This window comes from Coloeus monedula, assembly GCF_965178545.1.
Source record: "Coloeus monedula genome assembly, chromosome: 10".
NCBI classification, from domain to species: Eukaryota; Metazoa; Chordata; class Aves; order Passeriformes; family Corvidae; genus Coloeus; species Coloeus monedula.
In genome coordinates, this window is record NC_138790.1 from 17,679,524 (window position 1) to 17,705,358 (window position 25,835).

Below are 25,835 nucleotides of genomic sequence, written 5' to 3' on the forward strand. Positions count from 1 at the left end.
ACAAAACTTGAAGTCTGAATTAAAATACTTCTCACTCAATTTATATTAAATTACTGACTCACTAAGGCAACACTGCCTTTCTAAGTCTATCCAAATCAGCATTAATAAGGGATCTGCCACAAATATTCCAAAGGAGTCAGTAGTGGGGAAGAGTTCTGCACCACTGCTTTTCTGGATACAGCAGAGGAATAACTGGTTTGTTGTGTTACCCTCGTAAGAGGCCCCGGGCAGATCTGCCCAAGCATCTTGCTGATGACATTTGTTTCTAAGCAATGCCACAAGCTAGTTGCAGAAATATTGTTTTTCAGAGCACACAAAGTGCCTATAAGTAAAAAAAAAAAAAAAAAAAAAAAAAAAGTCTTTCAAGCCAGAAAACACTATGTTTATGAGCATAAAAGTAGGTTTTCACCACTTAGAAACAATACCTTTTTAATAAGTAACTACAATTGCAAGGTTTTTAGGCAGTCCAAAGATAACGTTCATAAACAATCACTCTGAAAAATAATTAAACTCTCCAGAGCTGCTCAAGAGAATTCTCTCAGCAAAGGTGTAAAAGCTGCATTGATAAAGACTAGGGCACTGCCTCTGAAAGGCCTTTATAATGTCTTGCCATAGAGGCAAATACAAGCACAAACCCCTAGTCGACAGCATTGCTCATCTCCATCTTGGCAAGATTGTCAAAATCCCTCATGTAAGACTATCAAGAAACAAATGCCTCACACCATTGTACAAATGAGATTTAAGAACAACTACAGTTCTGCACAGCTCTTTGAAGATTAGAAAATCTTCAAAGCAGAGTTTATCAGGAAGAAGTGAGGCTCCTAAACTGTTCTACAATGCACTTCAGGAACAAAAGACTGAAGTAAAAAAACCAAACAACCCCAACACTGTTAATTTAGGTTTCTGATTAGGTTTCCTGATTGCCTGCATGTGTGTACAGTTTTCTCGGAAACCAATGCCTTGAGTCATTACTAATGTGCTACAACAGGCTCCAGCTCTGCTATTGAAATAAATGTCTAATAAACATAAAAAATAAATAAAAATACACTTTTTCTAATTCATCAACTTATTAATATGCTAATACAAGCAATGAACTGAGTGATACAACATGGTATTGGTAACTCCAAGGAAATGCTTGCAGAAACAAAACAAGCCTAAATCAAGTATTGTGAACCGGAGGAGGAAGACACATTCAGACATTTCTTGAGAAACAGCAGATGACTACTCAGCATCAACAAAAGGTCAAAAAAAAAAAAAAAAAAAGAATTGTTACAAAAGACACAAAGGATAAAGCAGAAAACATTACCACGCCACTTAAAAAAACCCTAGGGTTTTTTTTCTGTCCCTTGTCCCTTCAGTTCAAAAAGGGTATTAAACTTCGTTTCCTTGAGCAATGATAACAGTAGGGCTTGGAATAGCATAAACCTAAGATTTTTCAGCTGGATAGAAAAAAGGAATAAAGGTACAGGTATTTGAGAAGTCCATAAAATCTGAAGAAAGAGAATTAGAGAGTGACCACCAACTGATCTTACAACAAAAGAACAAGGCACACTTAAATTTAGAATTCTCTATCACAGGATACTATAAAGTTCAAATACATAAATGGACTAAACACTGGAGAATTAAACTCACATGGGTTAAGCATATCATGACTTACTAAACACATGACAGAGGGCAAGAACAACCATTGATGCAGCATCTTATTAATAGCTGGTGGATGCCATATAAATTTTCTGCAGCCATAGGCATCTCCTAACAGAGCACAATAGTTCTGCACTCCACATGCCATGAAGCTCTGACACACCTGAGTACAAGCTGATACAACTCAATATATGACTATAAGAATTAACAGAATAAGAAAACAGTTAAAACTTTTAATCTTGGGAGCAATCCCTAAGAGTAGGGAGAGTACCAAGGAAGTATCACTGCACACATGATCTTCCTTCATAGGTGGGTCACAGAAGGGCGGAGAAAGAAAAGCACAGCTGGTGCTGCTACCACAGAGCACACCTGCTCCATCTGACTTTCTACAGCTTAGGAAAACAACAAAACCCTACCAGCACCTGTTAGCATGATTTCCTGGTCAAAAAATTGGTCATAGCAATGGTAAGCACATAAGGTAATGAGAGAGTCAGAAAGATTTCATGGTTGGCTCAAGACATATGACAGAAAGCCTGAGTGAGGTGAAGAAAATGAGTGCTTTAGGGGCAAGGGGAAACTATTTGCTCATTAAGTTAGAGACAGCCATACCAAACCCACAATCCGAGGTCATGAAAATGCAGGAAATTTACAAGCCAGGCTACAGAGCTGTCATATACATATGATGTCAGAAGTTCTGTAGGAAGCAAGAAAGGCATGAGGGACCTTACTCAGAAAGGCAAGCAAACTCAAATATGTGAGCTTGCACACTTCTGAAAGCCTGCTAAGCAGGCAACGTGAGCATCTGAGGATGTGGAACAGGTAAAGAGAAAGGAGGGAGCTGTCATGTAGGTGGGAAGGAAAAAGCCACCCAGGGAGATTCTAGCCTTTCACACAGTTCTATTACAATTTCCTACTTAAGAGAAGGTAGCAAATTATTGGTTTGACAACTGTAACATCATACAACTGCAAAACCAGACAAGACCAGAGGCAAAGCAAAACAGATTTTTCCATCCCTTATTCATCTTGAAGAATTTGATGTGTGCATACAACCCAAACCCCAGCCACCAAACAGCTACTGTCCCTTCTTCCGTAAGGCAGAACATCTTCCAGGGCTCAGATCACAGCAGGGAAGAAGCTGCATCTCTTCTGGTCCTACCAGGCAGCTGACAGGAAACTAGAACAGACCTATAACTGCATTTTTACTAATCCTTGCAGCTGACATAGAATACAAAAGCTACTGTGGTTGACTTATTATTACATAAAGTTAAAACTGTTTGATTTAAGTAGTAAAGGTCTCTGAGCTGGCAACACTGCAGAACAGGAACTCCCACCTCTTGCATTTAGCAGGCAGAGCTCAGCAGGCCTCCTCATCCCTTTATTAAAGTTCCCAGCAAGGAGAGGCAAATGGGAAACCTACAGACCAGCACAATAGAGCTCAGAACAAGGTGGGCATGTGATGAGAAAGAATTATATGATCACCAGTTCTGCTCAGTGCTTAAAGTATTCTCCATATTGCAACTCCAGGATGAAGAGCAATTTAAAAATACCTAAGACTTCATTAAAAGATTGGTGTTGCAAAACAAGATTAGTTATTAGTTTGTATGGGCAGGTGAAGGGAAGAAAAGAATCAACTGTTCCATTTAGCTTAAGCACAACTACAATAAAACAAAGAGTCTAGGAAAAGATTCTCTGAAGTTGTAATTACATTCTTATTCCCAGCAATTCCTCTGAGTCCAAGTATAATCCCACTGGAAAGCAGTAAGGGGTATATGCAATGCTTTTGCAGGTAGCACAGGCAACCCCTAAAGCACTGTTGTCCAGACTGCAAGTCACCAAACCCAGGAGCATCTGAAAACTAAATAGGTTTACAGGTCCAAACATTGCCAAGTCTGCAGTTGCTTGGTGAAGCAGCAAGTGCACTATGAACTTTATAGCCTACTAGACAATTCTCTTCTCCTTTCACTGGATTTGATGCACTACACAATCTATAAAAATATTAGCAAGGGGATTTGCAGCATTAGGCTCCCAGCTTTCTCTGTAGCTAGGATACTTTGTAATACCCTGCCTGATTAAAATATGAGCCTATTTAAGACTAGTTTGGTGTATCATCCACCCATACCAGCTGTCTCCCTGACACCGAGGCAGCAAGGAACAGGCACTGGGCTAGAACAGAGACAGTGGGTGTGAGGAAGGAGGCATTGATCCTTTAGGCACCTGCACGCATTGATCACAAAGTACAGACAGCACAGCTGAATTCACACAGCACCAAGGTTAGACCATCAGATAGTGTCAGATGCCTAGAAACTATGGTTACAACTTCCAGAACTGCTGAAAAGAACCAGGTCAAGAAGCCAGAGCCTTCATTTTCTTCAGCCTCCTGAAAAGGGGAGTATAAAGGAAACCTCATGTCTCTGCTGCCTTCCCAGCTTATCCTACACTGAAGAACAGCCCTTCACAGCACCAAACACATACCCAAATGCAGGAATAAGTACAGCTGTGCCACATTTCTCTTAAGAGATACAAATTAACTGTCCAGAAACTCTGATTTACCACAACAGTTCAGAGATGGAAAAGCTTGAAGTCCAGCTATTCACTCTAGCAGAGTTATATGTGACTTGATTACACAAGATCTGCCATTACTTTTCTGAGCCAGGATTAGCAGAAGTTGTACTAACACTGGCGTGATAGTTTCAAAGCTAGCCTGAGTTTATGTATCCTCAGATAAAAGCAGAAGTCTCCCAGTAATGCTTGGTACTGATATCAAGGCTCTGCAGCCAAACAAGGTCAGAGTATGCACATCTGATGAGCCTGAGTATTTTAGTCACATATATTGAGCATTTTCACTTGAGGCACAGAAGGTCCTTGGTGAGTACAGGTGTATCAGCTTCTTACAGGAATATTTCTGATTTTACCTTGCCCTTGAATTCTGGCCAGCATCAGCACTGATGTGAGATGTTCTCAACTCTTTCCTAGCAAAACCACTTATTCCTGCAATCCAAGACATACAGTTTAGCATGAAGTGTTTATTTTAGGATTTTGCAACTTTAGCTGCTATCAATGCATCTGATAAGCAGCTGCACACATGCTTAAGCTTGTGGTATCCATGAATCCCTGTTTTGTTTTACATTCAAACCAGTATTCATAATCTTGTAAGCAAAGGTCCTAGGAGCCATTCAGTGTACATTGATCATCCAGCACTGGAGCTACATAGCTCATGCACAGTGCCAGCAGACTCCAGACTGTGGAACTGGAAATAACCAGCTTTAGAATTAGCACCCTACACATCTCTGACTACAAATATGAGAAACCAACTCCTCACTAAGCAAATCAACCTAGCACAGCACAGGCTGAGAATTTGGCTCCTGCCTTGCTCAGGTAAACTCTGCTCTCCTGAACCACCCTGACAACCTGCTGTATGTTGGGGGTGTTCTTCAGTAACAACCTTTACTCAGGCCATACTTAAGCCAGGTCACTGTAGAAGCTACACAGGTGAATTTTGTACAACCTTTGGAGCATCCAGGGAGGCTTTGAATTTAAAACTTCTATTGAGTGGAATCACCAATGAGTGACAGCAGAAGCCTTGACACTACAGCATTTATCAAGCCTAATACAACAATCTTGTACTGAGTTCACCTTCCTGTACACACACATGCTTCCAAAAGCAAGGGGCACCTTGCTCAAATGGCAAACAGTAATCTAGGAAGCTCAAACTAAACACCTCAGGGCTCTAAACATGTTGACTTTGAAATTCATTAACCTTCATCCTCAAAAACAACTGAAACAGATTTTGTTTGTGGAACAGCTTGCTTGCAGTATGTCGAGCACAACTAACTATCCCTTATCACTAGGATACAAATTTTCAAAAACTAATTACCATCTCAGTGTCCCAAGGCATCATAACTCCTTGCATATATATGAGTTTTAAGTTGCTTCAAGCTAAGTTCACCAGTAGTTTGGGATAGGTGCAGTAAATATTTCTGGCAACTCTTAGAGCTGTACACTGAGTTTCTGAAACAGCCATAGGGCAGAATGTCTCCAGCACTAATATAGAACACTACAATGAAAAAGACACTGCCAGATTTCCTTCACTGATAGCTAATCTACTCCTTACACACTTTTGGTCATGAGCAGGCTGATTTAGAAATCTGCTCTGAACAAAGGAACAGCAACCAATAGTAGTCAAAGACAATACCAGCAAGTGGTCAGAGCTGAGGTTTTATAGTGTGGCTAAGATTTAGAAAATGGCTGTGCATTAAGGAAGGCAGTCAAGTTCCAAAGGAAGCTGTAAATTATCCAGAATATCAATGTTCCTCTAGAAAACATCTCTGTCCAACCACAGATTTCACCTTTTTGTTCCTCCTATTAAGTGGAAGGCTTCTCTGATACCATAAACCCCCCTCCAAGTTTCAGATAAACTTTTGGTACATGACTGGCTGTGGATATGCTCCTTTCTCAGATGGTGATGTGTACATATATTCATGGAGGACAAGGTAGAGATACCCTTTCTTCAGTGTAGTTAGAGGGTCATCCTAAAGCATACACTAATAAACAATTCTAGGATCTTCTATCAAGTGATTCTTGACAGAATCACTTGATTCTCTGTGGTTACTCTGTCAGTGAGTGCTTTATTAGCAGAAGTTCAATGGTAAAACAACTTAAAAGAACATGACTGTAACCAACATATTCAGTTCTTTGGGGATATCATGGAATTAATGAATCTTTAGAAAGTACCATGAATGTTACTGCACCTAGTCTAATGGTGTTCAAAGTTTTCAAAGATAATAGAACTGCTGTAAAAAACAAATTTTAAAATTTTGTTTTCATTTGACTTGAAAAAGTTAAAAAATAAGTGTTTACTTGGTTATGAAAATATGCAATCATCTGGAAAAATGCAGACACATCCAGCAGCTTCGGCTACAAATAAAAGTTTATATTTAAGCTGTCTAGAACTGCTCTAAGCACAGAGTGCAAAGGCAGCAGTACCCAGGCTCACACTCACACCCCTATTTTTAACCCGTTGTTCAGTTGACTCAGATACTTCAAATGCTTCAGAGAGGTTGCGGCAGAATTGATCTATTTAAACACTCAGTGATAAATCACTTCAAAGCTATCAGTGCTTGAAGGATTTACATCAACTCCAGCAAGTTCTGATCACATTCCCTGCTGTCTTGGGCAAAAGATGTCAGAGACAAACCTGAAAAACAAGACAGCAAGGTAAGGACAGGAATATTAGTAGGGCTTCCAACAGCTAAAGTTAGCAACACATTTCCTGCATGTTTGAAGCAATCTACAGTTCCCCTATCTGGTGCCTTGAAATGCAGCAATTTGCACTTGAGATTTACCACAGATGCAGTCATTATCCTTCAGCAGCAAGAAATTAATCCTAAACAGTACATTCCAGCCAGAACCAACTACAGCTAGGAGCACAATTTGTAAATAAGTACTGTAGCATCATTACATAGGAACTCAAATTCAGAAGCTCTGTGTATCATAGAAGCAGTTTGTTCTCATATCCTCCTCCACTGTAAATGTAATGGGATAGGGAAGCAAACTTCATTGCCTGCTATTCCATCAAATAAACACGAAAACCTACATTTGAGAAGAGCCTATTCCAAAAGCATTTCAAGAACAAATTATTTCTCTTCCTCATCTATCATTTTATAGCATATTTCATGGACACAGTGGGGTCTGTCCTCCCCAGGACACACTGCTTCCATGAGAAAAACTACATACAATTACTTCAGCTGCAAGTTGAAGGGCACAGGCACATTCTGAGAACAGAAAGTTCTAAAGGTGTAAGTACAAATCAATATTTCAAAACATCCCTTAATTATTACTCACTGGTCACGTAACAGCTTTTACTACTCACTATAGTGCTAGGCAGCAAGTGCACCTACAAGTTCTCCAGCAGAGGCATGTCCCCACATACAATAAGCCCAATTAGTATGGTACTATGCAGTGGGAACATGTAGTTAAGACCCTGTTTTGTAAGCTACATTAAGGTCTCCAAAGACTTAAAAATCAATTGTTATCAGAACACATTGCAGACGCTTATTCATGAGGTGAATATATGTATTCGCAAGCTGAATAATTTTTTTTTTTTAATTTCAGTCCCAAAGTGCCTGTTTCAGAGGTCCATATTTCTATAGCAACATTCCCATTAAGCACCAGGAAACGTTGGATTAGACCTACTTATATTGCAGAATTATTTCAATTATGATTCCAGGAAGCCTATTTGAAAAGCTCATGTCTTTCAAAAATGTGATCTTTCAAGCTGTGACCAAGCACCATTTAAGTGTCCAAGGAAAGAATTTCAAGTTCTTTTTTGCTATTGTCATGAACACACTTTACAGCATCCTTTCAGCAGGAAATAAACACGAGAATGAAGGTTTCAGGACAGAAAATGGAAAGCTGAATATAAGCTTTATGCAATGCTAAGAAGAGACATACAAGAAAGCTCTGGGACCTTGGCTCATTAGTAAAACATGTCTTTCACCTATAAAGATCATAGTCAGAAAATCAACTAGATTTTTCTGCTTCAAATTAAGAAGGATGCAGAAAAAGCAGCAATATAGGCAACCAAATCCCCCAATGAGTCATATTATTGATCAGCCAAATGTCCTTGTAGCCCTCACCACTGGCCATGAACCAATGGCCCTTGACTACTGTCCCCAGAGCATACAGGATTCTTCTACCTCACCCTATAAGGCACCTGTGCAATATGTTAGCAAGAAGTCTACCTCATGCACTAAAAGTCTGCTGCAAAACAGTCCCAAACCTGCATTCCACAAAGATCTGAAGTTAGTGGTGAAATAACAACCTACATCTCCTTGCAGCTTGCTCCTGGCAATACAGATCATGCTTACAGCTTAGTCATTTTCTGGTCAACCTAGTTCAAATCCTGAGCCAGATTTTCTATAAGAAATTTGAGAGTCACATCTCTATTGATGGTACACTGGACTCCATTGTCCAAATGACAGTTCCACTTCAGCTTATCCCTCTGTCTGAACTGCTGTAGGACTGTGGTCTTACCCTCATCACATCAGCCCTCCACTGTGCTCTGCCACCAGCTGAGCCAACTCAGTTTAGGCATCTAACCCAATCCAGGTTCCATAGAAGATACAGCAGCAAAGGACAGAGTCCCTTCTCTTCCATTGAAACACCATTCACTTTACAGCTTCTACCCGTTTCTTACGGGCAGAGGGAAAGTGCTTAACAAAACAAAGCTCAGCCTTATGAAAGGGAAGTCTTTGCTCTTCCCTAAGCCAAGTACGCTGCTGAAACCAGAGCTTGTTTCAACTAGAAAGGGGAAAACTTGGTACACAAACATGAATGCCTAACTTAGATAAGATGCTATAAATACAGCTCCTTTTACTTAACCATAGTATTCTGCAAGTAAGCAGGATTTAACCTCACTGACATGTAGCAACAAATTCAGAGCTGTCTGTGTCTGTGGACTGTATACACCTGAGATGCAAGGCTAGCAAAACAAAAATGGTACCAATGTCTGAGCTAGAAATTAACTACAACCTTGGCATACTAAACAAGATAACTACCAAGTAAAGTGGGCAACCTATCAGAACCAGAAGATTCCACTAGCAAGACAAGTTAAGTTCATTCTTCTACTCAGAGAACAAACCAGATAAAGTTCAAGGTATGAACTTGGGTAAGCCCTTTTCTTACATCAGTCATCACAAGTTCACAGAACCTCTGTTTTGCAATCAGTTATCTGCGTGTACTACCCTGTAGTCATAGGCAGCATATCAAATGGTAGTGGGAGAAAGGTAAAAAAGACCAGCAATAGAGCTAAGCTAACCTGAAGCTCAGAGTTAGAGATTTTCATGCCAGGCTGTACAGACATGCAGGACTCGACTTGCTTTCAGTCTCCATAAAAGAAAAAAAAAAAGAGCCACAACAACAACACCACCCACCCAAAAATGCTGGTTTCATTATTTCATTTAATTAAAAATTTACAGATAAGATATGAATTTTTTCCTCTAAAAGTTAAACCCTGATTAGATGATGCAGACCAAAAGGGAGAGATAACATGCAATGATTACTGCTGAACTCCACTGCCACTGGTCAGGAAACAGAGCTGCCTGCCAATGGCATCACTGTTGTCACCAGTAATTTGACAGAGCAGATTTGTTACTGGACAGGGTAGGGTCGGTGGCAAGCCCATGACATCAACATAATAAAGGCCGTTAAAAATCCGCACCATGACTCCGGAGGGCTCTTGGCTCTGCATCAGTGCCTGCTCTAATGCAATCAGACACTACCTTGCTCGAACACGTCAGCAGCACTGTGCTGAGTCATAGAGCCTGTGGGGACACTGGAGCTGCAGGGCCTGCGAGCGCTCGCTGCATCCAGCCTGCTGCAGAGCTGGGATCTCCAATCCCAAAGCACAGCAGTGCAGCACTGGGAACCCCTCAAACCCCGTGAAAAAAGGTAAACCTTCAGCTCAAATATAGAGCATCTCAGCAGCTACTACAATGCAGCAAAGATTAAGCCTTTTTACAAGTCTTCACAATTCCTCCATACAAATACAGCAAGTTCCCCTATTTCCAACCCTCTCACACCAGTGCTGTCACAGGCAATCTATGTGGAATGACCAGCAACACATCTGCAAGGAATTCATCATTACAAAAATCACACAGAAGCACTATAAACTTTGTTTGTCTTCAGAAAAATCTACAGTGTGTGTATATATATGTATTTATATCAGTCCTTGGAGTATTTCAAAAAAGGTCAAGAACATAAGGATATGCAAGAAAATATCAGCTGCTCTGAATGCTAGCACTGGAATATCTTTAACCTTCCTCAGCTGGAAGGGCTTATTGGTTTCCAACCATATCTTTCACCAGTGTGGGTGTTTCCATTCCTCTGAGCCTTTTTTCCCCTGTACCACTTGATAGTATATGCACTCTTCCCAGTGAAAACAAGCTCTAAAGTTAGAAGCTCAAAACAATGACAGGCTAACTCTAAGCCAGTGATTATTTCAAGACCCAGCTCTCAAAATAAACTAGGATTATGATGGTACCTCACCATGTTAAATACACAGATGTTCAAGAAAGTGTTCAATAATAATTACTTCCATCTGAGGGGAAAAGTAAAAAAGTCATGCTAGTCAAGCTAGACATCTGCTTTAGAAAATTAATCCTTGAAACAACCACAGCATGATTAAGAGTTTTTTCAGCTGCCAACACTGAATGGTGCATGATTTATGCTCAGTTCTTCACTGTTCTTGGTTGAAATGATTCTCTAAAACACAAAGGTTTAAAACATTTCCTTGATTCACATCAATATCTGAATGCTAGAAAAAAAGTATGTTTTGTTCAAATGTTACTGAAAAGCCACATTTAAAAGTGAAAAATGCTTAATAGGTGCTCAGACCTGTTATCAAAACAGCTACAGCACCCCTTGGAATGACCTCTTCCACACAATAGGCAATATTCATTATTGACCTTCAATGCAGCAAATCTATATACAGCTGGCACAGCAAAAAGGCTGCTGCATGCAATTTAATAAGCATAAAGACTGCAAAACAAACAATGAAAAAGGAACTGACCTTTAGTTTAGAATGCTGAAAATTAGACTCTTCCTGCTCTTCATGCTGCACCGAGTCAGCTCTCTCCCTCACACTTCTATACCCAGGACTGGGTATAATGTACTCTTTTCCTATGTCGATGTCTTTCATCTTCTGTAAACGCCAGGGTTTACACGTATATTTTCACCTCAAGTATCTGAAAAATAATTAAATTCCCCTTCATTATGTGCTGTGCCCAATACACCAGTTACTTTTAGTCATCTATTTTTAAAGTTTATTTTTGAAATCAAAATCAGTAAGCAACTGTAAAAGAGTTATATTACAACAGGACTGTAATAACATAATTTTCGAAGTCCACACAAGACTAACTTCTCATGAACTAGTTTAAACATACCCTGAGGTAATCAAATAGTACAATGATCCTCAATGCACTAGAGTGCTGTCATACTTCCTCCCTTAGATCTCTGAAACACAATTATGCAATCTGACAGATTAAAGTAATAGATACAGCATTTAGCTGAAAGCCAGAGAAACTTGACTGGGAAGATCAAACCCCAAAATCTTTTGTTGAGAGTCTGAAATTGCATATATCCAATAATTTATCAGTACAAGTTTTGCAAAAGCAATCTCTCGATAAAATTAGGCAGTACAAACACTCCAGAGAAAACTTCATCCCTTCTCTATAGCACTGCTCACTTACTCCATATGCTTGAGCTATCTTTAAGTACAGCCATGCACAGGAATGAGTCACGCCTTCAGCGCTGCAGGTTTCCACTCAGTCTATCAAACTGCACTGAAAGGTCAGAAGGAGAACCAGAGTACCGAAGACAAAATCGCTCCCCACTGCGAGACTCTGTTTTATAACTTCGCTTTATTGCGTTCTGCCACCCGCCTTCAACTAAGGCGATGGGAGACGCCTGGTTGCACTACGCTGGTCAGACTGCACCAGCAGCTCTGCCGGGGTGCGCGGGGCTGCCACGGCTCCGCCGCTGCAGCATCGCCGCCTTCACCGCCACAGACCCCGCGAGGCCGAGGATGCTGCGCCCGCGGGCTTCGCGCCCCTCCCGCGGCGGGGATGCGGGACAGCCCCCGCGGCCGGACATCCCCCAGCAGCCCGGGGGGAGCCCCCCTGCGCTCTTCCCCCGCCTCCCCGTGTCTCCGCCGCACTGGCGTAAATACGGGAGCCGCCCCGCCCTGGGACAGGTGACCCCCAGCTGCAGCCGAGGCGGGACGGGACACCGCGCAGCCCCTTCACCAGGAGCGAGGCGAAGGTGCTTCTCGGCCGGGCTCCTGACAGGAGAGAGGACGGCAAAGCCGCCTCCTCACCACACAAAGGTTCAGCCGCCCCCGGTACCAGCCCCGCTCACCTCCACCCACCGACGACCCCGCCGCAGCTTCGCCGCTCCGCGGTCGCGAACCCAAACAACGCCGCTTATAGCGGTTCCGGCGTCCCCACTGCGCCTGCGGGTGGGCGCTGCGGCGGCCGCTCCTTCCTGGCGCCCCACGGGAGATGTAGTCCGCGCCCCAGACTGGACACTCATTGACTGAGGACAGTGAACTACATTTCCCTTAAGGCCCCGCGCGGGCCGGCTGCATTTGGCCGCGCCCCCGTCCCGCTGCCCCCCGCCCAGCCCCGTCCCGCCGCCGCTGCCGCAGCGTGGGGGGTCTGGAACGTTCGCCCCGCGGCGGGGCGGGCGCACTGGGGCATCGCGCACCGCACTGAAGCGGGGCACCGCACCTCTCCGCTCCGCTTCTCACCGCTCGGCAGGGCGGCAGCGCAATGCAATGCAATGCAGTGCAATGCAACGCAGCCCAACGCAGTGCTGTGCTGAGCTGTGCCGTACCGGGCGGCACCGTGCAGTGCGGGAAGGACGGGTCCTTCCACCGAGCCACTGCCGGTGGGAAGAAACGGGGTCTGCTCTGTTCGAACGTCGCACGCAGAGCCGAAGGGCTGGCTCCCTGCCGGAGAGGGCGAGGGGTGTCTCGGTTCCCTCCCGTCGCGGCGCTGCCGGCAGCGGGGGCTGCCGCAGGGCGCTGCCCGGTTTGCAGAGGCGGAGCGGCGGCCGGTGCTGGCGGCCAGAGCAGGAGGGATGTCGGCCCCTCCCGGCCGGCCCGCGGCTCGCAGCAGCCTGTGACTCGCTGCCGGTTATCTAAAGCCCCTCGGCCGGGGAAAGTGCGAGGTGCCCTTATCTGGGGCTTAACCTTGGCCGCAGCCAGGGCCGCAGTACCGGCTCCTGTCCGCAGCGGCCGTGCCCCGGGAGCCACTGCCGCAGGCCTGCGACGCGCTTCCCGACGAGCCGGGGGTGATTCCTTTGCCAAGCCCCTGCTGTGCCACTCCAGCTCCTGTTCAGACCACCTAAAGGGACGGGGAACTTGTCCCAGGGCTTTCACAGCTAAGCTTAGCCCGCTGAAAGGGATGGAGGCTGCGACTGTGTGTCCCTGTGTGGTGGTGGATGAGGGCCAGCAATCCTGCTCCCCCAAAACAGTGTGACACAGGGTGTCCAGCCCCCGCCTCAGGGGGAGTCAGTGAAGAAGGAGATGGACACAGCTGCGTTTCCTTTCACAAAGGGCTGTAAATATCCATAACAAACCCTGAGCTGTAGCTTTTCCCCTGCTGCGTTTAAATACCCTGTCCTCAGCTGACATCTTCCTTCCACCAGCCAGATTTGGCTGATGTCTCGTTTAAGTGGTTTATATAACGAGTGCCTGTTTGCACCGCAGTCCTTGCTCTCCTGTCAGGAATGTTTGTGAGAGTCGGTTTGATAGAAATGCTGAAATGAACTCAGGTAAAGAAGGGAGATGGGAATCTGAAAATAAAAGTGGACCAAAATATTCCCTCCAAGCCCACAAGCCAGCAGTACAGGTAAAAGGTGTGACCATGCAAGTAACAGTTCAAGGACACCCTTAAGGTACCAGAGAATCCCTGCAGAGCCCCCTGACACATATGGTCACACATCCTGCAGACCTCTGACTCTATTGCTGGAAAAAATGAGAATCAGCTCTGTTGCAGGTGCCCTTAATATTTTGGGACAGGGGAACTGACAGACACACATACCTTGCCCTGGTACAGCAGCCAAGAACAAATGTAGCTGCTGCATTCTTCTGCAGTCTCTTCCCCAGAGCTCACAATCATGCCGTTTCAGATTGGTTTGACTGGCATTTTACTGGGGAAGGAGCTCAAGGTGCACTTCATGCTTTATAAATGCTATCTCCCAGCAAAATGTAGATTTTAAGACAGAATCCAGGAGGCAATTTACAGTAAGTCCCTGAACAGTCATTAAACTGACCTTTGTCTGCATCAAACACACTGGAGTGTAGGCGTGAGGAGATGTCCAAATACTGAACTGTGTAGTTAAACAGCATAAACAGAAAGGACAAAGTATGAATGATGGTGAAAATTAAACTGTGTTAAAGCTTCAAGGTGAATCCCTGATATTTTAGGTTGTTGACCTGAAATTGTTCTGAGTGTGAGCATGTCTTTGGGCCCTGGGCTGTGGAGGCAAGCAGAGCTGCTTTTTGGAGGTGGCTGGCTGTTCTTGAGCTGCTGACATGTTGAAGCCCAAAGGCTCTACATCATATGCCTGGGGAGGAAGAAGAACATAAAACTCCGTTATGCCAAAGTCATCATAAAATGTGTTCTGAAAGATGAGCAGAGACTGTTTAAGCCAAGGGAGCCAGAACCCTGCCTATACTTGTTCTGTCCTCTATTTCTCCAGTGCTGGAGGAGGTCTGAGAGTAAAAGGGAGGACATGAGTGTGAGTGCTAGTAGAAAACTGCTGGTAAGTAATGATGTGTACACTCCACTCAGACTAGCTCTGGGCAATGGCTGGCAGTAGCATCAGGACTGTTTTCTCACCTGTGGTCCTACGAGTACATACTCCCTTAGTACGGCGGTGGGATGAAATGCTTAAGTAGGCATAACCCAGTTTTTAGTGTGTCACAAGTCTCCTCCAGCATTTGTTCTAAAGGCTATAAATGTACTGGTGCTACCAGCCAGAGGAGTTACATCTTTAGCTCCAGTGGCAGCAGCTAATGCTTTTAGTGCTGCGAGTCCTGGATTCATCCCTGAGGGATGGCAGCTGTTACATAAACAAGGCCTGTACAGTATTAAAACTTGCCCTAATTCAAGATCTGGGATTTGCTGTAATCAGCCCTGACTGCAAAAGAAAAGCAGAACCAGACCAAAGAGCCAGCAGCAGCTTCAAAGCCAAGGCCTGCAGACCAGGGCGAGGAAGCAACACCTGAAAATAAGTTTTCTTAAAGGTGTCCAGTATCTGCTCCACTCCACCCCAAAACAACCATCAGCAACAAATCTAAAGCAATGCTTGAAACAAACTGATTTGAGCCATTGGAGCAGAAAATGGAGCATCTCCAGATTGATCATGAAAACCAAGGCTCAGTTCTGTGGGAGTGTTGGCCTTTGTTCATCTATCTCTCCTACTACATCTTCCCGATAGGATCTGAGGGACCTGCTTCTGTCTTTTGGGGAACTGGAGCATGTACAGCCCAGGTGAATAAACTGAACTGAGCCCTGGATGGACACAAAGACAGACTTCTCAGGAGATCTGAGCTTGAGGAGCATGGCTGCGCTCAGCACTCAATGTTCGGGTCCATATCATTGCAATTAAGACCAGCCATGTGAAACCCTGTTATACACAGGACTGGGAAGCAGAGAGTTTCTTATGTGCTGAAGGGATGCAAATGCCTGGTGAGCCCAGAAGATTCTGGCTGCAAAGGTTGGGTGAGGGACTAATGGCATGGTGCAGTCAGTGTTCTACTAGTGGTAAAATATTGCAATGAGGCACTGAGATAAAACAGCTTTTCTCCTTACCCTGAAAGAAAAACTGTTCCCCAAAGAAGCAGCACAATGTGATTGGACTGATGTCCATGGAATTATGTAGAGCACCAGCTCACCTCTGGAGAGCTAGCAGGAGTGGAGAACTGTCACACCAGACCTGCCAACTGCCCGATGCCTCCTTTTAGGGCCATGAACTCTGCAAGCTGGCTGGGTAACACAATATGCTTTGGTCAGTGTGGATGGTCCTTGAGGTGGTGTCTTCCTTTGACACAAATCTGGACACCACTGGGAAGAGCAGTTCTTCCCCCTCTCCCAAATCCCCTTTCCTATGTGCCTCATACACAGAGGACATAATCTTCTTACCCTTTCCCACTGGGATGCTTGATCCAGGGTGCTGACACTTGCATTTTCAGCATGAGTTTCCTGAGTGTGTCCCTCCTGATGAGCATGCTGACAGTTGTTATGCTTGCTAGTGCTTTTTTACTCTCTTGCTGATCAGAGCTCTCAGCCATGAAGTGCAGAACTCACAGATTAATTGGACAGCTCAAGTAGAAGTCCTATGACCAAATTTAGCCTGTAGGACTCCAAACCATAACAAGTCCAGAAACAGGGAGGTCTGAAGAGACTGCATTATCAGCTTGTTCATGATTCCCTATCCCTGTGCAGTGGCCAATCTTTTATTGTCCATCATGTCCAGGTCTCCCTCCCACACACAGCCTGTCCAGGACTTTGAGCTCCCAGAGCAGTCTGAAAAATTTCCCATTGCACTGCAACTACTTCAGGTAACTCTAATGGAAAACAATAATTTATCCTCAGCTGGGCCACATGAGCCACCAACTCATGTGGGCAGCTTGGCAGATTGAAACAAGCTGCCCACATAGGTAGGTATAGGTTGCCAACAACTGGAGAGTAAAGAGACATTGCTATTCATTTTCCTTTGTATCTTACTTACTTTCTTATTTACTTACTTACTTTCACAGTTCCAGAGGAAAGAAAATTTTTGTAGCAAAAGCATCAACAAGAAGATCACTGAGGGTAGTCATTCTTAATCCGTCATCCTTAGGCTACAGAGTTAACATCCCGTTGAGGAGCCAGGGAGGGGGACGGAAGTCAACACCAAGTACCAAACCACTACACAGGGCTGTCACAGGCTGCTGTGTCTTGCTCAATCATTCCTCCCTTCAAGTAAACAAATTGGGGACATCGGTGGGCTGGGTTTGTCACTTGAAAACCACAGTCCAGTTTCCTGCAAACGACGTTAATAATCACCAATAACGTTGCATAATAGGTCATTGTTACAGCAAGAATTGGGTACAGTTGCTTTTAATTCAAGGAAAGTTATGATATCTAAAGGATTTGGTCATGGCTTGCAATTGAAGAACTAGAGGCACCAATACTCCCTGCACATATTCAGTGCTGATAGCATCAGAGTCTTCCTAAATATCCTGCTGCACTGGTCTGGAGAGGGTCATGAGCGCTGCCCTCCAAGCTGCCTGCAGCACACCTGGATAGACACAACTGTCTGTCCTGTCTGCTGGACATGGACACTTGTCCACAAGACTATGCACACAGCACCATACACAATTCATGCCTACCTGGCTCCATCCAAACCCACAGTGTGGGGCTGATAACCTCCCCATATGGACGTGGTACCAAAATCTTTCCCCCATCCCAGTCATAGCTGCACAGAGAAGGATTAGCACACTTGGAGCATTAAACACCCAGTGCCACAAGCCAACCATTTCCTGGAACTCGGTGTTTTGCATGTGGCTGCTCTGATTTTCAGGGTGTGTGAGGCACAGGACCTTGTGGGATGCTCAAGACCTAATCAACACCCCAGGAATCCCTCGTTTCACAGAATGGACACTCTCTGAGCTCTCACTTTTTCATTACTGCAGTCTCATTGTGCTTACAGCTCTGCAAATGACTCATTCAGGTATTCAAGTTCATGTGCTTTATGTTGGTTCAGTGCTGAACAAACTGTGTTGCTGATCAGAAACTGGTGAGAGTGAAGGCCAGCTCACACAGCACAGTGGAGAGCCATGATTTCCCCACCCTTTCCCCAGAAAAATACTCAAGAGGGATATGATGTTTGGAACTAGAGAAAAGAGGAATCTTCCTCTTTCCTCCTGACCCGTTTTAGGAGAAGGAGTTCGTTAATATCTTAATACACCTGTGCATTTGGCTTTCCTGGAAACAAACTGTACTTGCTTGATGTTTGTGCAAAGCTGTTGGCAGTGTGGGTGCTCACATTGTGATTATGTTTCAGAAGACAAGGCTCCTAAGCTGATCCAGGCAGAGATACCACTCCAGGCTACAGCAGTACCACCCATTGCCTTCCCGTCAGTTCATGTGGGAGGATGAACCTTCCTAGCCAAGCTAACGGTGTTTTACTCTTGTTCTCAACAGCTTCTACAAATAGCCATGCTTTTGCAACAAATGCCTTTTGGTGTTATTTTTCTTTTTTCAGGTTTTGATCATCCTGCCCTCTTTCTGCAGCATTTATGCTTGTAGAAGTGCAGGAGTAAAAGGTGCAATGCTGTGCTGTATCACAAAGATTAAATTTGGTCTGTAATTCATCATTCAGGCTGGAAGGAGAAAGCACTGAAAAAGTATCTTATATGCTACTTTCTTTGTGTTTTGGGAGAGTAGGATACAAATAAAACCCTCCCAACACAATTAGCAGCAACTTATTCAGAACTGTAATTTTCTTACAGGTTAAAGCAAGAAGGTTTCAAAGTTGTTACAACATTTGAAGTGTAATCCAGCGCAGAAAACCAGTTCAAGGCAGTTTGTACCTGGACTGATCATTCGATTTTTCTTCTATGAACCTGATGATTCAGAGGACAAGATCAATTCAAGAGCAAAGAACTGCCCAGGGACCAGAAGCCAGTGCAGACCTACACAAGTAGCAACTTTTGTGATTTTTACGCCTTGCACCACACCCACGGTTAATGAGTAATCGAGAGAAGTCAGCAGCACGGGTCAGGCTGGAACCTGCCTGCTCTCACTGGCACAGGGCACAGCGTTGTACAGCTGGTTATTTGATGAAATTAATGGGAAGGACAAACAATGTTGTGATAACCTGGAGATGTGTCTGGATGAGCATTAATGGGCTGGGATGCATTCTAACTGTACCACTCTGGCTTTGGGAGTTAGGTCCTTTCAGATGGACCCCTGGTCCATTTCCCATAGGCTGCAGATGTGCAGCAGTGGCTTTGGTTAGCCTGAGTAATGCAAGGAAAAACTCCTCTAACCTCTCTCCAAAAGCAGCCCAGGATTGTCCCCAAGCCAGGACATTGAAAAGAGAAACAGCCACATCAGAGTGTATGTTCAGTTCAGTTTGATTTTCTGAAACAGTTTTTGGGTTGGCCAAGCAGCCATGGCTGGGGCATACGTAGGCTGTGGCAGGGGGAACTGGTTTAAACCTCACAAAAACTAGAGGTGGTGGCCAGGGCATGATGCAGCACGACCTTCCCATTGGCTCCCAGGGACACGGTCACAGTCTGCTGCCAGGGCAAAGCACCCTCTGTCCACTCCTCATCTGCCTCTGTGAAAACAAAGCTGTGGGTCCACTGAGGTGAAAGTGTCACTGCTTCCAGCTGCATGGAAACAGCAGAGCCAGGCACAGCAGCAAGGTCACTTGGCTGGCATGTATTGGGATGTGGGTTTCTTTGAGTTGGCTGCTTATGTGGCTGTGCAGGGCCCGCTGGATGGGTGCCATCAGGATGTACCATGGGAAAATGAGTGTGGATGCAGCAGTGACAGCCCTGTGCAAGAGTGCAAAGTGCTGCCTCCTGCTGCTCTCTCTGCAGCAGCTGCAGCTCCTCTGAGCAGCTCCTGGTCCATGAGCTGCACATCCAACATGGACAGACACCACATCTTTAATCTTCTAGGAGATGATGAGCTTGCCACTAGCCATGTCTTCACTCCTGTTCCCCCAAATCCTCCCCTTTTCCTGTTGTGAAGTCACCCTGCCAGCAAAGGGTCTCGGTGATGCTGCATAGCAGTGACATCCAACACCTTCCTCTGCTGCTCTCTCCTCCTCCAGGACACAGTTTATGGGTGCCATCAGCTCTCTCACCACCTGTTCTCATCCTCTGCAGAGATGCTTGTTGATGGCAGCTCAGCTGGTCATTATGTACCTCCCATCTGTGTCCTTCCCCACTCCTGGGAAGGCGGGATGCTTCCCTGGTGCCTGACAATGGGAATGTAAGGAAAGCAACATTGCAGGGACTGCCACTACCACTGGAGTCAAGGCCCCTGTTTCCCCACGTGTCCTCAAACCCCGGGGCTTTTCCATAGTGGACATACAGCCAGCCTGTGTTTGCCTCCATTCTCTCAGGTGTCCCTTTCAGACACAAGGAACAGGTGAGCCAGCCTCAGCAAGCACACAGGAAACAGCCCATGGGGAGAGGGCTGTTCTGTCCCACTGGAAACAGCATAAACAGCATGAAGGAAAAGGACTTCAAAAAAAGGAGAAAAATAATTAAAAATGCTGGGAGCCCCTGGCAGTGCCTGGAATCCCACATGGTGGAGAAAAGGCCGTCTGGGATGCCAATTTTGGAGCTCACCAGTGTGATCAGCCAGTTTTAGAAGCAAATGAGGACAGCCAAGGTCAGAGAGCGTTGGGCCTCTGGGATTGTTGCTGTGCAGCTGAAAACTGGGGAAAAGAGGAAGCTGCAAGTCAAACAGAGCTCTGTTCTTGCTGCTGCAGCTGGGGCTGGGGCTCTCCCAGGTCCCAGGGTGGCCAAGCCCCAGGGGCTGGCCCGGCTGCACACAAGGAGTAATGGGGGCAAGAAGCTGGGGTTTTTTGGAGACTCCTGCTTGGGGTTGGAGGGGAAGACAGGCGGTTCTGTGTTCAGAAAGCAAGGTGATGGGAACTCTAGGGAGCAGCGAGTAATTATCAGGGCTTGGGAGACTTGCTCTGTTCTGCTGCTGGGGGAGAAAGCAGAAGAGACAGTTGTTTCCTGCTTTCCCCTCCCAGAAAGAGCAGAAGGTTTCCTGGGGGTTCCTCAGACAACTCCCTGTCTACATCTTGTTTTGCTGAGCTAATTGCTTTTGCTCCTCAGGAAGTGCTGCCTGAGCACCAGGAGCCACCCTGCACTGCCATCACAGCCCCCAGGCTCCTCAGGAGCCCCATGCTCCCCTCTGTGCATTGCTAACCCCAGCCCCCACAGGGCTTGTCTGGGACTGGCACAGTGAGTGCTGGATGAGTATATGTGTTCTGGTTGACTCTTGGCCCCTGAGAGGTGGATTAGAGCCACAGTGCAAGGAGGCTGGGTCTCAGACTGGATGGCCATGGCACTCATTCAGACCTCCTCTTATTTCTTCAACCAGTGGGACCATGGGGACACCCATTGTGGGACACCAAAAAATTTGGGACAAAGCCTAGGCAACAGCCTGGGTTAGCCATGGTGAAACTTGCAGTGAAGATGTACCCCAAAAGGAAATACTGATCAGTCTGAAATCTTGAGGCTGTTAAGGCTGCAGAAATCCCTGAAAAGGAAGACATATGTCTGGCGTAGGTTTGTTTTGCCACCCAGAGCCATGTCATGTGCCTGTCCCATGTGCTGCAGGCGGGGACAATCCCCCAGCTGTTCCGAGGCACAAATAAGAAAAGCCCCCTGTGTAATCATGGCTTAGGTCAACTGGAAACAAGGCACTCCAGCTGCTGTGTGCTGCTCTCCATCACAACTTGGGAGGACAAGAACCACCCCAGCCGTGGCTGCAGGGAGAGAACAGCGCTTAAGGAGTGGGAAGCAGCTCAAGGGTCTGCAGCCTGGTTAATTCAAAGCAAAGACCCACAACACTTAGAATAACAAACGCAGCCTAATACTGACAACTAGAAAATAGCCCAGCCCCAAGACTCCCCCTGCCCTTTCCCCATGACTGGGACTGCAACACAGGGGAGCCAGGAGATGTAAAGCCCTTAAAGTATCAGGACCGCCGCCTCCGGAATGCAGTTACAGGGTAAGAGCAAGGAGACAGTGGTGAATTCTTAGGTGGTCAGCAGCTTGTTCTGTAACCCTAACCTTAACCCTAACCCTAACCCGAGCTTACCGCTCACCCCTCAATCCCCCCCGGGGGTGGGCTAGGGGGTGGTGTGAGGGGAGGAGCTGGGGGCATATTAAAAGAAGTGTTGGAATGAGGCCATGGGAAACCTAAATTCAGTGACCAGATCTGTAGTGTACAACATCTGTCAAGATAACCTGATCTCTCAGCAGCTTTGATGTCGTGGAAGGGGGCCACTGAGTTCCCCTGAGAAAGTTTCCCTTCATTCTCTTTATTAATTAGATCTGTAGGCAGCCCAAACACAAAGATTTTCTAAACAAAACCCTGGCTGCATGAACAACTGAATGGATCCTTGAAAAGGCACAGTTCCTGAACATCACTCAGTTCCCAGACATCCCTGGAAATGTGAAGCCCTTTGGGCTGAAAGCTCTAATAAATGTGCCTTTCCTGTGGAGCTCCAGGCTCGCAGGGAGAGAAGGGTTAAAGGAAATATGCCCTCTCCTCTGAACAGGGCCCTTGCAGAAAAGGCAGCGATCAGAGCACAGATAGCTGAGCCTTGATCAAAGCTCCCCCTTACTTCTGGCAGACCAGGCAGTGGAAAGCAGAGCTGTCTCCTTCCTGAAATGATGCATCTGGGGCCAGCAGCAGGGAGAAGGCAGAGGGATGAGCTCCTCCTTCAGCATCTTCTCCAGGCAAAGCTGGGGCTGCTTCGAAGGGAACACTGCAAGAGCCCTTTTTGTCCTCTGCACAAGTTGAGGGATGAGGAATAACCCTGCCCTTGCACAGGAGAGGGGCAGCCCCATCTCAGAGCAAGGGAGCAGGAACAGAGCAACAATCCCAGCTGGTGCCTGCTCTATGCTGGTGACACAAGGCCCCTGGGTGGGAGGGAGTGGAGGGATGAGCTGGAGACAGATTGCTCTGGAAATGAGGGCCTGGGTCAGAGAGTGGCCAGCCAACATTCTCCTGGGTATTTGTCCTGGCTGTTTAGAAACAGGGAGTTGCCTCCTTGCCCCCAGCAGCCCTGACTTGGCGCCATGGATTCCCTTCTCATGATGCAGGTGACACCAGGTCTTGTCTCTGTACTGCTGTGTGTGCAATACAGCATTTCCCTGCCCATCTCTACAGTCCCAAGGTTGTGGTTACCCAGCCCCACACCTATTTCTCTCTGGTTCAGTCCACGGATCCTTTCCTAGGAGAGATTGCTGAGGTGCAAGCCTCTCTGGGCTACCATGACATACCTGCTTGGGGAGGGCTCTTCCCAGCTTCTCTTGCCACAGGAATCCACACATATCAGAGCTGGGAATGGGTTAGCTGGGAAAAGTAGGAGGCAGCTCTCCTATCTCCCACCCTAGGCACCACTGAACTGGGAAAAAGAATCTGCTCAGAGGCTGCCACCCCATTTCACATGGCTCAGTGCAGAGCCAAACAGGAGCACAAAGCTGGGGGTAAACCCTGGTCTAGGGTAGGGTTTGAAGGCCAGAGACCCCAGGGAAGGAGGTGTTACTGGTAGAGCAGCAATGCAAAACATTGTATGTGAATAAGGAACACAGAAAGGGCAGGGGAAATATTACTCTGCAGACTGAGGAGCCTTGCTCCAGGGTGTTCGTGCTCAGGCAGTCCCCACGTGACTTAAGAGTGCCTGTCCCTGTGACTGCTCCAGCACTGTCCCCCACGGGAAATGTGCTTTGCTCTTCAGGCTTAAGCAGCTTCTGGGGTCACATAGGGTGGCTGCCTCCAGGGACTGCTGTCCCTGTGGCTGGAGCACATGCCAAGCCGGGATGGCCACTGACTCATTTTCCACCCCTGGACAGGGTGTCCACACTGAGCTCACTGAGGAGCCTGTGCTTGCCATGACCAAAGCCTCCTTAATCTCTGAGACTGACCAGAAGAATGGATCAGCAGAGGGTGGAGCCACAGCGTGAGCAGTGATAGCAGAATGGCAGCACACAGGTCCTCCTGCATCTGCACCACGGTTACCTGGGCAAGACCATGTCTGTTAGTTGGACATGAGCACCATCACTCTGGGGCTGGTGTTTCTCCACAGGAGAGCTGCTGGTGAGGGATAATGGAAGCAGTGTCCTGAAGGATGAATCACATCACACAGAGTTCATCCATGAGCTACCTAAGAAATCTGGAAGGAGCTATTGCTTGCTGAGCCATGTGAAGAAAGAAAAACCATTGCAAGCAGGAGAAACTGGAGCAAGGCTGGTAAAGGACTGGAAACTCAGCTATCCAGGGCAGTATATCCTACTTCTCAGACTGTGTCTATGAGGGCAGAGCCTGGGACCAGGAAAAGTCCCAGGAAGAAGTAAATTAGAGAGACGTTTACTCTGGGGCTTTGCTGTGTTTTCCCTCTCATTTCAGGTTCCTGAGCTCCAGGCAGGGCTGGTCAGTGGCAGACAGACTGTTGCATGGATGTCCCTTCTCTAACTAAACAGTGGAGCACTTCTGCTCTCCAGGGAGACCTGTGCCACCCATGGGGAACCTGCTCAGCTTAACATACCTGTGTGGTATCCAGAGACATGGGATGAACATCCACCAGCAGCACCTCTCTGCTGTGAATGCTTTGCTCCTTGCAAATGGACCCCTCCAGCCCCGTCTCCATATTCTGGCAGTTGGGGAAGCGGTGATGCAGCTCCTGTCTCATTGCATGTCCCAGCTGGTACAGCAGCAGCTGAGTACAGGGAGTTGTGGCAGCCCAGAGCTCAGGCAGCAGTAATGCATTCTCCCTGTTAGCAGGTGAGCGATGCTGTGCCCAGCATCCCACTGGTGGAAAGGAATACCAGGCAGTTCTGCAAGCAGTACCCCAGGGCAGCTGGAAACCCAGGGGGATGCAGACAGGGTGGCCTCATGTCTGGTTAACCTTCTCAAGCCTGTCAACCCAGGAGCCAAGAGTGGAGGAGGCCCAGCAGTTCATCTGGCAGAAACCCTCTGCTGAGAAGCACAGGAGAAGCCCAAATGAGCAGAGTGGATGAATAGCCTGTGAGTCAGTGTCCCTGCTGTCCCTGCTTGGCCAGAGCCCAGGGCGTAGGAGGGAGGGAGGGAGGGAGGGAGACAGAAGGATTGGGGTGTAGAATCTGTCTGGCTTTCATGCTTACTGACTTACTTGTGGTCTGCAGTTTTCTTTTTCCCTGCAGAACTTAGTTCAGTGCTCAGGTAAATCTTGTGTCAGGCACAGAGTCATTCAGATGTACAAGAGGGTTGGACAATGTCCATGCCCTGGCCATTGCCTACCCCTTCTCCCAGGGGCAGGAGCTCCTCCAAGGGTGCTTAGGGCAGGCAGACCCCTCTCTAGACCTGGCAAGTAACCGTCAGCTGTCCTGGGTAAGTTCAGGACACTCCCCTGAACGCCCAGGGTTCCTTTGCGCCAGGGTTCATGGCCTAGCCCTGTCACCTCTGGCACTGTGTGTGGATAGCCCCACCAAACCAGGCTCCCTAGCAGCATGGAGGGGGCCAAGAAGAGATGACTTTATATGAGGAATTATAAAGTAGAATTGGTTTTTGAGCTGTAAAATCTGTCTGCAGAGGCACATGGCAGCATAAAGGAGCACATGGCAGCACAGAAAGGCTTGTCTCCACCGGACCCTGGGGGAAGGAGGTATCACGACGCAGACCCCTACAGAGAGGAGCCTGCCAGGGAGCTGACAGACAGTGTGTTGCTGATGTGGCAACACGGGATAGGTCACGCCGTATAAGGAAATACTGTGCCTTAGAAAAGTGTATAAAACCAGCTCACTCCTTTGAATAAACGATTCAGATTCCCTGCCGGTCTGGATCCATGATTCAATCGCCGACAACTTTAGGCACTAATTGTATCCCTAACCTGGAGCTGAG

At 46.6% G+C, this 25,835-nt stretch overlaps 1 protein-coding gene across 2 annotated transcripts in view; it reads right to left on the reverse strand.

Moving 5' to 3' along the window:
• Positions 1-12,634, reverse strand: part of ABCC5 (ATP binding cassette subfamily C member 5) — a 45,799-nt gene extending 33,165 nt beyond the window's left edge. For both annotated transcript variants that reach the window (XM_082288097.1, XM_082288096.1), the window contains exons 1-2: positions 12,556-12,634; positions 11,210-11,384 (exon numbers count right to left, since the gene is read on the reverse strand). In XM_082288097.1, the coding sequence (XP_082144223.1) occupies positions 11,210-11,338 (129 nt within the window). In that variant the 5' untranslated portion in view covers positions 11,339-11,384; positions 12,556-12,634. The remainder of the gene's footprint in view (positions 1-11,209; positions 11,385-12,555) is intronic.
• Positions 12,635-25,835: the final 13,201 nt, after the last annotated feature.